This window comes from Castor canadensis, chromosome 11 (assembly GCF_047511655.1).
Source record: "Castor canadensis chromosome 11, mCasCan1.hap1v2, whole genome shotgun sequence".
Taxonomy (NCBI): domain Eukaryota; kingdom Metazoa; phylum Chordata; class Mammalia; order Rodentia; family Castoridae; genus Castor; species Castor canadensis.
The window spans coordinates 14,996,620-15,011,228 of NC_133396.1; the positions used below are offsets into that span (position 1 = coordinate 14,996,620).

The window sequence follows — 14,609 nt, forward strand, 5'->3', positions numbered from 1 at the left end:
AAGCATTGATAGGAAGCCGGGAGAGAATGACAGGGGCTTCTACCTGCCCCACATCAGACAGGCAGCCAAGTTACAGACTGACTTTTGGGAGGCTCAGGTCAGGAGGCTAGCCAGGTACAACTCTCCTCCAGGACCCCCAATTCTACCCCTAAGGCACTCCTAGGCACCCCAAACCAGGTCACCCTTGAGAAAATGATTTCCCACTACAAATCTAATCACCTTTTCGTATCATCAAGAAGCCAAATTTTTCCTGGGACTTGAGTAACTCCTTGGGTAAGTCTACACATAGAATTTCTAGACTTCAGCAGTCAAATCTCCAATGATGAGAGCAGCCCAGCAACGCCGAGGCTTTCACTGTGTCCTCACACAGCCTCTACTGTCCACTGCTAACCTGTTCTAAAACTCTTAACCCTCAATCCTACCAAGTGAAGTATTTCTGAAACTTTGTTTTGTTATGGGACATGGGAGTGAGTTCAAAGAGATGTAGAACACAGCTAGCACTTCATTCCATTGCAAGAGCTCAGGTGGAAAAACAGATGTTCTCAGCCTACACTACATCGTTGCAGACAAGCCTCATTTCTTTCTGAAGCTGGAACTGTTAAAATGGAGACAGAGTACATGCTGCTGGCGACAATGACCCAGTCAGCACGCCGCAGCTGTCTGGCTCACAGGCTGGTCCTGTGATGGTGTTTGTAAAAGGTCAGGGGTTTCTCTTCAATCTCTGATAGATTTAGGAGCCACATTTGGCTGAAAGTACAAACTATAATCTTTCAAGGGGCCCCTTTAATACTTGGAAAAACTAAAAGCTACAATTAACCTTTTGCAAAATAATAAAGTCTGGAAGACTTGCTTACTTTCAGTCACAGTGCCAATGAGAAGTTCAAGGCCAAGCTTGATGCCTCCTGACCAGAGGAGAGCACCAGCCCTCTGGCCAGAGGAAGCGATGGGAATCGTCTGTGTGGCACCCAGGCTGACACCAGTAACACTACAATGTATTTTACTCTGTGGCTGTGCTGGCCTATGTGCCTGACTATCACTCAATCTCTACTTGTCCCTTCTATCAGCCTATCAGGGAAGACGCAAACCCTATGTATGAGACCAGAGCTGGGGCCTGAGCCACTGATGCTGAGAAGCAATTCTGAAGTACACACACAGGTGACTGCTCTTCTTTTGCCCCGGCATTAAAAAATAAGCAGGACTTCATCTTTTGGCCACTTTTGGATCTACTGATAATTGGGAACTAGAGAAGACAATAAAAAGAGCATCACAGAACATGGAGTTTGAGAACAGAAAAGAAACAGTCTAATAAAGATTACAGAATGTTAGCTAGGAATTTAATTTTACCCATGAAAGACAAGCAGACTTGCAGACATACAGAAGTCACACTATGAATGATAGCCTCAAGCAGAGAGCCAACATTCAAAATATTACTCAAAGATACTATAGAGAACATTAAAAAAAAAAAAAGTCCATTAGGGAAGGGAAGCACCAGCATCAATACTGTCCACATCCTCCCACTGCCTGCTTCAAGGTCACCTTCACAGGCATATCACTAGAATCACTGGAGTCAGGGTTAAATTCATAGACTGTGGGAAAACGGCCTCCACCCCAGCTTTCCTATCCTTCAGAGAAGCATCTCCCAAATTCGGGTTTTAAATTGTAATGCACTTTAAATTATAATACGTTAGCAGAGATTAATAGTGTAGAAAATAACACTCAAATTAGACAAATACAATGATGTCAGACTGAACTAGCACAATAAACCAAAGTCTGATTTATGCTATTACACAATAAACATTAATCATATGAACATGTAAGTGCTGAAATTATAATAGATGAGCAAGCAAGTAAGGCAGTGGCTTTCAAACATTCCAGATCACACACCCAGTTAAGCAATTTTTTAATATGTACCAATACTATTTATCTTTGCTTATAAATCATATACACATTCTAATATAGCTTTTATAAAAAGCAAACAATAGAAACAAAGAAAAAGATGACATAATTAGTCTTTTTGCTAATTTTTATTATTTCCACTATGGTATCTTCATACTATCAGTTGACACCTTAAGGCACAACATTTGTACTCAAGGTGAAGCTCACCATTAATAAAAATGGATGTTAATCCACATTTTAAACAAATTGATCATTTCCAATGCTTCTGGCCAAAGGTCAAAATATGGCCATCTGCACGTTAAATATCACTAGGCTTGTTACTTTCTTAGCTAAAAAGAGCAAAAATGAATATGCATATAAACTTTAGTATTTTCTCAATAGCATCTTCAGCAACCCATCTGGACAGTACTGAAAGAAGCTACAGCAGGAAACTTTGAGTTAACCACAGTGGTTTGGGAACCAGCACAAAGGTCTGCTCATGCCCTGGAACCATCTTGAAGTGAACTCATCTTTGAGGCATGGCAAACTTCTTCTTAGAGGCTAATTATTGCACAGGGGAAATAATCTCCAAGGTATTTCATACTTTCCTTATATATTAAATATAAACTTTGGATGAAAAGATACCTAGCATTTTTTTTCATAACACCTATTCTTTCAAAGACAAGAAAACACAGTTTAGACAACTTAGTTTGAGGCCCACAGCCTCTTTCTATACTCCATGGATGAGTATAGAAAGAATGCCTCCTGAATTCTGGCTAGGTGCTCCAGTTTTGTTCTGGAGCACCTAGCCAGAATTCAGGAGGCATTTTCAGGATGCTATAAACTGTTTTCATACATAGATGGACCAAAATAACAGTTCAGCCACATCATAAGTTAACAAGAGGAAAATTGGCAAAATGTTAATTATTGAAACTGGGTATTGAGTACATGGGTGATCAGTCTTTACTTTCATGTATATTTAAAATTTCCTACAATAAAAAGTTAAAAAGTTAAAGTTAAAAAAAAAAGTCTTTCTGGGTTTACCTGCTATCCTTAACTACACTGTTTCTATGCAATTCAGCAAGTAAGTACGTTCCATATCGTTCTCTAACCAACTTTACAACTGCTTGAAACACTTGCCTTGAAGTACCCACCTCACCTGATAAATTTGTTAGCAATAAGGTGCACTAGGAAATAGCCACGTTTATAAAAGCCATACATAAAAACTCAATTTTGATTCATTACAGGGGCAGGATATTTTCAGTTTCATAAAAGGCAAAAGAAACGCTTTTATTTCTTGTGTACCTATGGCACAGAGGGTTATAAGCAATCAACAAAAGGCAACCCAAATCTTTTGGCTGCATATAATGAGGCCATTTTCTCCTAATGATGACTTGCTGACTCTAATTTCTTAAAATAAAAAAAATCACAAAATTGAGATTAAATTTACAAGTTAGAATTTCTCCCCAAAATTAGTAGTCTTCCCTACAAAAGTGCTTTTTTTATTTCTTTCAAGTTCTGGGGATGGAACCCAGGGCCTTGCACAGGCTAAGCAAGCACACTACCACCAAACTACATCCTTAGCCCTTGGCTTTTTTGAGACAAGGTTTCACTGTGTAGCCTACACTGGTCTCCAACTCTCAATCCTCCTGCTTCTGTCTCCCCTAATGCTGGGATTATAGGCCTGAACCACCACACCCACCTCCAAAATTACTCTTTTGGGTATTAAAACCAAAGCCTATATTCAGGGGACCTAATTATTAAAACAACCTATTCCTCTTATAAGTATCTAATTGTGCCATGTTCTAAAGAAAAAAGGCTTTCCAAAATTCATTTTTGCCAGTCTCCGCAATGTTGCAAATGTAATTTTAGTCACCCTTCTAGGCTATATCTTTTAAAAAGAGACAGATCATCACTCTGGAAACCAACATCCTACTGCTGTGTTCTGGTGGTTTCTAAGTCTGAGATAAAGAATTTGCTCATGAATATAATTCAAAACTGCATCTGACCACAAACTGAAACACAAATTCAGTAAGTTTTTCATCATAAACATGTGGAAAAGTTGGTGTGCAAGAATGGCACTGAATGGGCGAATATATTTGATACAGTGTAAGAACTTTTGTAAATGCCACAATGTACCCCCAGCAGAACAATTAAAAAAAAATGGCACTAAATGAGATATTCCTAGCAAAGTGATAAGCACATTGTTAGGGAAGAAGAACCATGCAGTTTGGTAAAGAATGTTCAACCAACATCCAAGGGCAATGTGCTGACTAAAATGCCTCAGTTTCCCCAGCCCAAGCCCACTAGTCATTGACCTTAAGAATTCCCTCGACACCCCACTTAGCTGGATGACTGAGGCAACCTTTCTCCTATATGCTGCTTTGCATCTCCTATGTGCTCTATGAACTCCCACACATTAGAACAAACAGGCTTTGGAGGAGGTCCTGAGAGTTCTGTGAACTTTGTGACAGCTCTTTGCCACACAGAAGCACTTCCTGCATATATTCTAGACAATAAGGCTATGATCAACGGGACTGGGAGTAGATGGTGCAGTACCATGGGGCCTACAGAGACACACACTGGTCTTTGCAAATTAATTTTTGGCTTATCATCCCCCACACTCATCATTGGTATAGCACAATGCCTGCAGTGAAGACAGAATATAAAAATCATCCTGATAAAGTGTAGAAAAGCTTTACTTTTCCTTGCTATGTTAAGCCACACAAAAGTAAAACTGCTGTGGTCCTTGAATTGTTTATGGAGCGAATAAAGGACCCAGTCTCAGTCCTGTCCAGGCTGTATGCTCTTACTAGACCATCAATGAGAGCCTGCATGGCTCAGTTTTAATAACATGTGGTCTCCTGAAACAGTCCTTCAGCAACCCAGGTCCCTACTCAATTGGCTCTTGGCTCACAGATGAAGTCTACTTAGGGCATGAATGCAGGATCACTATCAAGGGTTGGGCCTTGCATTAGAGATCTTACTCACCAGCAGGTTTTATAGCCTGCTATTTTTTTTTTTCCATACCTGCCCTCAAGATCTATCTCATTGTACTCTCTACAGAAACTAATAGGATCACAGGCACAGAAAATAACTCAAACCAGATGACTGATCCTCAAATCAAACTCTTTAAAAGTAGCTCTTTCGACTCACCCCAGAGACAGGTTCACAGGTTGTTTGTTTTCTGTTGCTATAACAAAATACTTGAGCCTGCATAGTTTTTAAAGAAAAGAGATATAATTAGCTCATGGTTCTAGAGGTTCAAGAGCATGGTGCCAGCATATGTTCAGCTTCTGGTGAAGGCTATGTGCTGCTCAGTTGCATGGGGGAGGAGTGGAAAGGGCAAGCATGTTGGGGGTGTGGAGTTGGGGGAGGCATGTGTGGCTGACTTTATAATAATCCGCTCTCAGGATAACTAACCTACTCTTATAGGAACTACAGTAATCTCTTACTGAGAGTGCAGCTTCCATGATTTAGATACCCCTTAAAGGCCCTACCAGTTCTCAACACTGTTACACTGGCAATTAAATTTCAACATGAGTTTAGGTGGGGATAAACCACAACCAAGCCATAGCACAGACCTGTTTTATAAAGAAGCCACAGCCCATCTCCTGCATCACTTTTTATCACAACCCCAGAGGCAGAGTAAAAATCCAAAACTCACCATCATGCCTACTTGTCTAACCCTCTACCAAGTATCCACCATTCTCCTAAGCCCTCTGAGTCCAGGAGGGCAGCACTGTATGAGCACCAGTGAGAGAGCAGACTTGTGGTTTCTAAGCAAGAAACATCAGGTTTCAAATTCTGTCAAAGATGGATCACTGCCTACTTCAGTGGGAAAAGAAAAAAAAAAGTCCTCTAAAACCTGTACTTTTTAGTAATTATTTTTCTTTTTTTGGCAGTACTGGGGTTTGAACTCAAGACCTCATGCTTGCTAGGCAGGCGTTCTATGGAACCCTTGAGCCACATCTCTAGACAGTAATTATTTCTCATCTTTTTTTTGTTTTTGGTGGTATTGGGGTTTGAACTCAGGAACTCAAACTCTACCACTTGAGTCACTCCCTCCCACCCCTATTTTTCATATTAAAAGATCACTTACATAACCCCAGACAGCTTTTAAAAAGCAGGTATTAGGGATTTCTTTTAAAAGGCAACTTGAGGGCTGCAGTGGTAGAGTACCTGCTTCGCAAGCATGAAGTTCAAACCCTAGTTGAGCCAAAAAGAAAAAAAGCAACTTTATCAGGCGTAACAACGTCAATACTAACTCATTGACTAAATTTTCATTCATTCAACAATTATGTATCACATGTCTAATACATAGCAGGTGTGAGGATACAAGGACAAGCATTCGTGAAGCTTACAGTGCATCGTGGAAGACAAGACAGTAAAGAGAACTATGTCTCCAGAAAGAAGAATGAAGGTGAGGCACAGAAGAAAGCTGTGCCTCTAACATTTGGACACCCTTTTCTCTAGTGCAGGGCTATCACTGAGAAGAAGCTGCCCAGCTAAGTACTAGATTTCTTCAGTCTCTTACATTTGAAGCCCATATAACTAGTTCACCCAGGATGTGGACTGTAAGTGGAAGTGATGGTGTCACTTCTAGGCCCAGGCATTCAAGTAGGTATGCCTTCTCTTTGCTTTCTCTTTCTCTCAAAGGACAAGCTGAAAGAACTCTGATGCCGAGTGTAGGGATGGACAAACTAGGCCTGTTTCTATCAAATGTTACTTGGAAGCAGCCATATTCATTCATTTACCTATTATGTATAGCTCACTTCCTGCTAAAATGCAGAGTAATGAGACTATATGACCACAAGCCTACAATTCTGTTCTATCTGAACCTTTAAGAAAAAGCTGCTGAGCCCGGGGTAGAGCCACAACACAGCAAGAGCATAGGCCCCTGAATCACCATATGTAGGGGCCACTCACCTACCTGGAACACCCACCAAGGAATATGAGCAAGAAATAAACTTCTAGTGTTTTACAACAGCTAGTGTTGTAACCTAACTCATTCAGAAAGCAAAGTACAAGTCCAAGAAAATATAACAGAAGATGGATGGGAACTGGGATGTGGCTCAAGTGGTAGAGTACTTGCCTACCAATCATAAGGCCCTGAGTTCGATCCCTAGCACCTCAAAAAAAAAAAAAAAAAGACAGCTGGCCAAAGTTAAATTCCAATATACTTTCTTTTCCTTATCACACCTGGGTTTTAAATGGAATTTTAATACTGCCAAATGTTTTAAAGTGCCATATTTTTAAATGATTCCTAATGGTATGGTCTCCACTCAGAAAAATTAATTAAACCCAGAGTCATTTACATGTGAAATCCTTAGCTTGCAACATACAATACCCTCCTGACCTACAGTAGTGTCCTGTTTCTAAATAGAGAATGTATTTAGCCATGTTTCTAAAACCAGCGCTGCACATCAAACAAAACAGCTCGAGCCAAAATGTACTTTTCCTCATTAGTAATGAGACCATTCTAAACAAGTTAAGGCCAAAAATGAACAAGGATTACCAAAATGTCAGCGTTGTTGAAACATCAATCAGGAAGAATATTCATTAAAACAGGTTAAGATAATCTGCTTAGATTATAGGTGTCAGTCTATGAAAGCATTAAAAGTACAAGGGAAATTCAAACACATTCATCCCCAGCACCATGGAACACCTTCTGCTATGGTTTGACTATGGTTTGCCCTCCAAAACTCAGCTTGGAGTTGAATCTCCACTGTGAGATTTTAAAAGGGTGGAAGCACAATCTGACTATGGTACTCAGACTGTGGTCATCAGTAGGCAATTAGGATTAGATAAGGTCATCAGGGTGGAGCCCCACAATTGAGTTGGCATAGGTGCTGTCTCCTGCCAATGATGTTGAGACTAGATTTGGACTCCAGCAAGAAGGCCATCAATGGATGTAGCCTCTCAACCTTGGACCAGAACCAGGAACCAAAATAAACCTCTTTTCTTCCTTCCCTCCTTCCTTTTTTCTTTTGAGACAAGGTCTCACTATTGTAGCCCATGCTAGCCTTGAACTTGAGATCCCCCTGCATCTGCATGCTAGATGTACAGGCATGCACCACCACCACGCCCGGCCAAACTTTTCTTTTTACAACATACCCAGTGTGTAATACTGTATGATTAGCAAAAGAAAATGAACTAAGACACTTTCCTCAAAATAAAAGGCTAGTCCTACAATGCACTGCCAGTCACTCACTGTGTGACCATGGGCAAGTAACTTAACTCCTCCAGGTCTCCATTTCTTCATAAGCACTACCTTAACTGAATAGGGCTGTGATGCAAGTTGAATGAGATAATATACCCAGAACTCACCAACTGCAGGTACTCAACATCATAGTGTTGTCTTTACTATTTCACTGATCAAAGCAACCAGAGTATAGTAATATTAAAATCCATTACAATGCCATCCTTGGGGTAGATGGTAAACTGCTGATGCACAGCATTAAAGACTGACTAGATCTGGGCACCAGTGGCTCACATCTGTAATCTTAGCTGCTTGGAAGGCTAAGCTCAGGAGGATCTCATTTTGAGACCAGTCAGGGGAAATAGTTCATGAGACCCTATCTCGAAAATACCCAACACAAAAAAGAACTGGGGGAGTGGCTCAAATGGTGTAGCACCTGAAGCACTGAGTTCCAACCCCAGTCCCGTCCTCCACCCCTCACCAAAAAAAGCAAAAAAACCCAAAACACTGACAGGATTAAAATTATAGTCTTCCCAAGACAAGCAAATGCCCAGACCAGTTAAACTGAGTGCCACATTCAGTCACTGGTCACTGGCATTAACATAAGCACCATTTTTCTTTGCTAATGTTAGCACTACCTTTCTCAGAGTGTGTAAGTCACAGCACCACCCTATAAAAAAGCTGGGCCACATGCATGATGAGCCACTTTTGTTCTGCTTCATATATTAATGCTAAGCTAAGGGTGTCACATCCTCAAGACTCAACACCAGCTTTCCTTAAAAAAGAAACAGTCTCATAACATACTGCTGTGTGAAAGAGAAAAAGGTCAGGTTGTAAAATATATGATCCCATTAAATCAAAAAAGAGTGGGTGAGTAGGTGCCTATGTGATATACACTCTCATGCAGGTGGAACTTAAAAAAAAAAAACCAAACATACCTAAGATTTTACACCAAATCACTAACTTAACCTCTTTCCTTCCTCAAGGGTGATAAAGATGATTTTTTTTTTCCTTTTTCTTCTTTTTTTTTTTTTTTGTTTAAATTTTTTGGTGGTACTAAGGTTTGAACTCAGAACTTTGCACTTGCATACCACTTGAGCCACGCCCCAGTCCTAAATTTTTTTTGTTGCCTGTGTTTTTTAAACATTGACCATTTCAATTGAATGAGGGAAAAGAAAAAGAATATGAAATACAAAACAACAAATTGCATTTTGCACCCTGAAAGAGTTCTTCCCCTTGTCTTTTCACAGTAGAGATAATGCTGCCATTTTTAGTGTTCTAATTTAAAGAGGGGAGGAAAAACCCATTAATTTAACATAGAAACCAAAGAAGCTTGGAATTAAAGCTAAAGGTTCAAAACGAAGGTTAGTAAGGTTCAAAAAGCGCTCCAAGAAAACCAAGTTCTTTTCATACACTTCCTATAAGGCAAAGGATTCTCAGGGCAGGTCCAGGTGTGAACTTTCTGCAGAGAGGTGTGATGGGAAAAGCAGAGGGCATACTAGGGTCCAAGTCCTACCTCTATTACTTAATTAAATGGCAAGAAAACGTGGACAAATGACCACCTCTCAGAACCTGAGTCTCCTTACGGGTAAAATTGGAAGCATCAAATGCCTATAGGCGATTATGAAGTTGAATTAGACAATTTTTATGCAGCAGTGATCTCTAAACTTTTCTGATTCCATACCATAGCTGTAAAAAACATAATATAAATGTGTGTATGCGTGCATATGACTTACAAACTATATAAACTAAAATTGTGGATATTATGAAGCATAAAAAATAACCACAAAGTTTAAATATGTGAAACTTGATAGAAATAGAAATTTGAGTATGTATGACCTGTACCCTGAAGGGTGATTTCAGGTTCTGCCAGGAGGCCCAAAAGCCTGACACCTAACATGCATGGAAAGGTGACATCTCTTTCTCCATTTTGCACAGATGAGAGAAGACAGCCAGTAAGGGCCACAGCTCTTAATTTGTCATTCCCTCCTCCTGGCTTTCTTTTGCAATTCTATAAGCATTTAACCTGAACTCCTGGGTCTCAAAATAATTTAACCCTAACAGACTCAGCCATATCAAATTCCCAGCAAGAGGCAATTCTGTGGCAAATTTAAGGAGAGACCTAAATAGGAACTGGATTTATACGTTGCTTTTTAGAGGTACGGAGATCTTTGAAAAACTACCTGGTGAATCAGCAAATGTGAGCTAGAATGAAGTTACCAGATGAGTTTCTTTGCTGTGCAAAGTCTTAAAGACACCCCTGGTGCAAAAACCTTTAACAATTAGCCAAAAAAATTCAGTTCTACAATAAAGCTGTATGTGAGAGCACATGTACTTGCAAGCAGCTGGAGAGACTTACCTTTAGTATTTCAGGTTCTTTGATGTCCAGAGATCTCGTGTTCCAGAGGCGCAGGGTTTTATGTGACTTATGATATATATGAGCACTTGGTGATGTAAAAAACCAAATCATGCAAACTGCAGTCATGAATCCAAGGCCAATTCCCAGAAAGAGTCCACTCATGTAGTAGGGGAGGGGCAGGATGAGGTAAGCATAGACACACATTATAAAGAAGCCCAACGTCTTCACGGGTAATTCTGTGTGCTGGGTGGCTAAGTCCGCCTCGTCCTCACTGTCCAGAACCATGCCACCATCCTCGAGCACCTCTGGCTTGACAGGGACATCTGGAGGCTTATCAACTCTTGCCTCACTCTCAGCTTCCAGGTCGAAGTCCTCAGTGTACAGTTCACAGAACTCTTCATCCTCTTTGCTCGCTAAGGCAGACAAAGAACACTTCTCAAGAACAAGAGAACTTGTCTTCAGACCTAAATCTTTCAGACTGCTTGACTGGGAGCCTTTCAGTTCCACTTCTCTCGCAGGCTCTTCAGTGGACTTTGAGTGGTCACTCTTGGGAACATTGGAATCGCTGTTGTAGCCATCCCCCTCGGAGTCACACTCCTCCTCCTTGATGCTGTAGTTGTTATTGCTTTCCAAATGCCCGTTCAAGCTAGACAAGTTGGAGAGTTCTGAAGCACTTGAAGATAAGGCTTTGGGCCTATGGCTGCCACTTTCTTCCCCAATAATTTTACTAAGGAGCTGAAAAGGCTCATATATGACTTCTGAAAGGCGTCGTTTAGTGTCTTCGATTTTCGCCTCCATTTCGGGCACTTTAAAAAAGGAGCGAGTATCGGAGGGAGAAGTCAGCGGGGAAGAAGGTGCAGTTTTGGAATCTCCACCTGTGTTTCGAGGCTGCGTGAACTGCTTGAACAGGTGTAAGTTCAATTTGGAGTCAGGTGGTTTATAGGACACAGTGTCCGACTCCTGTCTAGAAGTGTCTGTAGACAGAGATTTGACTAATGTCTTCATCAAGTGCCTGTGTCTAGGGGGTTGTGGGGACTCTTTTGGCTCCACCTCAGTTGACAGGGACTTCACCAGGCTCATGAAGGGCTTTGCACTGGAAAGGGTGGAGGATGAGGCACTGGATGAGAGGACAGGAGACTTGGAAGGAGAGGACAATGGGGAGGAAGAACTGGTTTTCTGCTCAGAAAGGGATGACACACTGGGAGAGCTAGCTAAGGGCCTGGAAGATGACCCTGGGGTCAGAGCCAGTGGCACTGTACTTAATACTTGTGCTGCCGAAGGAATGGACTCCAGCAGTTTTACAGTGTTTTCAGACATGGACAAAATGGCAGGGGCCTGTGACACAGACAGTCCATCTGCCAGGATGGATGAGGCAGCAGGGCCTGTGGGGTCATGGCTGCCCTGGGGTTCAAAATAGAGGTCTTCCTTGGCTTCAAGCCCTGTTACAATGCTTTGGTCGTCCAGCCCCTCCTCAAAGTACTCCCTGAACTCCTCCTCTTCTTCCTCCTCCTCCTCCCCAGATACCGAGAAGTGAATGGCGATGGTGTCTCGGGACACGGACCTCTGCACATGCACTTTGGGGACTGATGGTTTTGGCATGTCAATGGTTTTCTCAGCATGGCGACCATTCAGACTTGTCATTGCCGGCTTCACAAGGGCTCAGGCTCTGAAAACAGTAGAAAAGCACAAGTCAGAGATCAGTCTATCCACAGGAGACACTGCCATTTCCAGAAAGAAACCCAGATGAAACTCATTTGAAATGGCGATTATGCTTTTCCTTGGCAGATGTCCACTGTTTTTCACTTCAGCAGGTTTAATGGTTTAATTTGCTCTAGATAAATTCCAGTTAGGCATTCTCTTTTATGAGCAAGCCACACACCGGCGTTATAAATGACACACAATCTGTCTTACTTCACAACATCTGCGTAACTGTTTCCCTCCTTTTAACTGGCTCATTGCTACCATCAATTCTCTACTGCATAGCTTGAACAATAGATGTTACCAGAAGTCCAACAGGATCAAATGCAGCATCCTGGTGATTTTAAGTATCTTGGAATAAAAATGTCACCAGTGGTCTTCTGGCTGCATGAAGCTAATCCAGGAGGGGCACTGCTTCCACTGCAATTCTCACAGCCATCCTAACAATTTGCCTTGTTTCTCCCCAAGGACTCGTACTATCTTGTCATTGCAAATAACCAGCAAAGAACTCAGGTGTGAAATTCTACAAGCCAACTGTCATGACTTCTTCATTCTCCAAATGCTAGGTACCCAAAAGCCAGGGTTTTTAGGTGGCCATGAAGACATAGTCAGACTTCAGAATAAAACAAACATATTTAAAACTGAATCTATTATTCAAATGGCAGGAAAATGATGTGTCAGTGCTGCAGCCTACCACCAACAGTCAAGAGCTCTCCTGAGGACTGCAGTGAAAGACTCGGAAGCTCCCTTTGGAGCATACTGGCTACTTGGAGAGAAGACCAACACTTGAAAAGCTTGGAAGCAAAACAGAAGATGCCAAGCAAGCCTACTTTGTGCCATCTAGTACATTACATCTCTCATTATTCATTTGAGGCCCATTTTGGAGCACCAGTTATCATGTCAGGACTCACAAAGATGAAAACCATTATCTCAACCTGGACAGTGATGCCAACCAAAGAGCTAAGACATAGCATGACTTCAGGAATTCTGAGGATGGCAAGACCAGTGTGGGATGTAGGACACCCATTCGGTTTTCTAAGCTGATGATGATGGGTAGATGGTGGCAGAATGGGCATGATTAGGAGGAAGGAAAGGACAAAGGCATAAAGACAACCATGAGCTTGGTTTGACTGAGCACTTAGGTCTGTTCCCTGCCTCTAGAACAGGTTGGGTGTCAGGAGTGGGGCAGGGGAAACCCTAGGAACAAGAGAGATATTATGGACAAGCGGAAAGAGCACCCGCCTTGGGACCAGGCATCAAGGCTCTAATATTTGTTCCTTTGCCTGCAGACTTGTGGGTGCCATGGCCTCTCTTGAGTCTCAGTGTCTTATCTGGAAAATGGGGGTGGGAGGGGAATCTAGGGTCCTTTCCCAATCTAAAACCCTTCAGGTTTATGCTTATAGGTGATTGCACACAAACCAAAACCATACACTGGCAAGAATCTACCACAGACCATCAACATTACTTTCTTAGTCCTTAAATTTGAAGGGCTCTTACAGTTAAACCTTCTGCAAAATGTTCCTGTTCAAAGTGCTGGCAACTGATTGATACTACCAACAAGAGAAAAATAAAACCTGGTGTAGCAGGGTGGGAAACAGTGACCCTGGAGCACTAAAAAGAAATTCTCCAAGGATAACAAGAACTCCAAGGTTCAGACACAAAAAAGACAAATCCAAAATTATACATTTTTAGTATCAAATCCTTAAGAGAAATTACTTTCAAAATTTTCCAACAGAGTTTTGCCCACTGTCATTTAGGATCCTCATGTTCTTCTATCCCTATTGAATTCAGGAAAACAGAATTGTCTCCATCAAACAGACAAAGCAATTTATATTCAGGTAAAAGCTGCAGCTAGGAAAATAGCCTCAGGTCCAGGAGGAACCTTACCTGTTATCTTTAAGCCAAAAGGTCTGCAGGATTAAAGAGTAATACCAGGAGCAACTCTATTTTCATTTAACTGCCACACAGCTCTGCAAGGGTAATTTTTAAGAAAACTACAGAGGTAAATTACAAAGAAAGTTTGTTCCTAGATAATTCTTAGTAAGTTGTTTTAATAACATAAAAGACAATATGTAAGGCTCTGTTGTTCTGAAGTTGCTTCATGGGGAGCAGTGGCTGCCAAGTGAAGGTAAGTGTGGGCAAAAATCAAGTACAAAGTGCACAATTTTAGATTCAAAAATGAGAGTTGGTCCAATAGGAAGCAAGGCAAGAGTGGAGAGGCCTGGCTAGAGCTGAGGGTGGGTGGCCTGGGAATCAAGGGCAAGTCAGGCCCAGCCCAGGCCTCAGGATGACAATAGCAATGCATTCAGGGCCTGTGGTCTCAACAGCCAGGTCAGGCTCCAGGGCAAAAAGCTGACACCAATTGAAAGCTCACCAAGGGCCTACTTTCTCAATCCCCCTCCATACAAGTCAGAGCCCCTGACCTACCAATAAAAAGGGATTTCTGCCGATCTCTGATCAAAACAGAGGGGTAGG

General features: G+C 41.7%; 1 protein-coding gene across 5 annotated transcripts in view; it reads right to left on the reverse strand.

Moving 5' to 3' along the window:
• The window catches only part of Tex2 (testis expressed 2), a 107,618-nt gene that overhangs the window by 49,941 nt on the left and 43,068 nt on the right, over positions 1-14,609 (reverse strand). For all 5 annotated transcript variants that reach the window (XM_074045421.1, XM_020156464.2, XM_074045420.1 and 2 more), the window contains one exon: positions 10,437-12,102. In XM_074045421.1, the coding sequence (XP_073901522.1) occupies positions 10,437-12,077 (1,641 nt within the window). In that variant the 5' untranslated portion in view covers positions 12,078-12,102. The remainder of the gene's footprint in view (positions 1-10,436; positions 12,103-14,609) is intronic.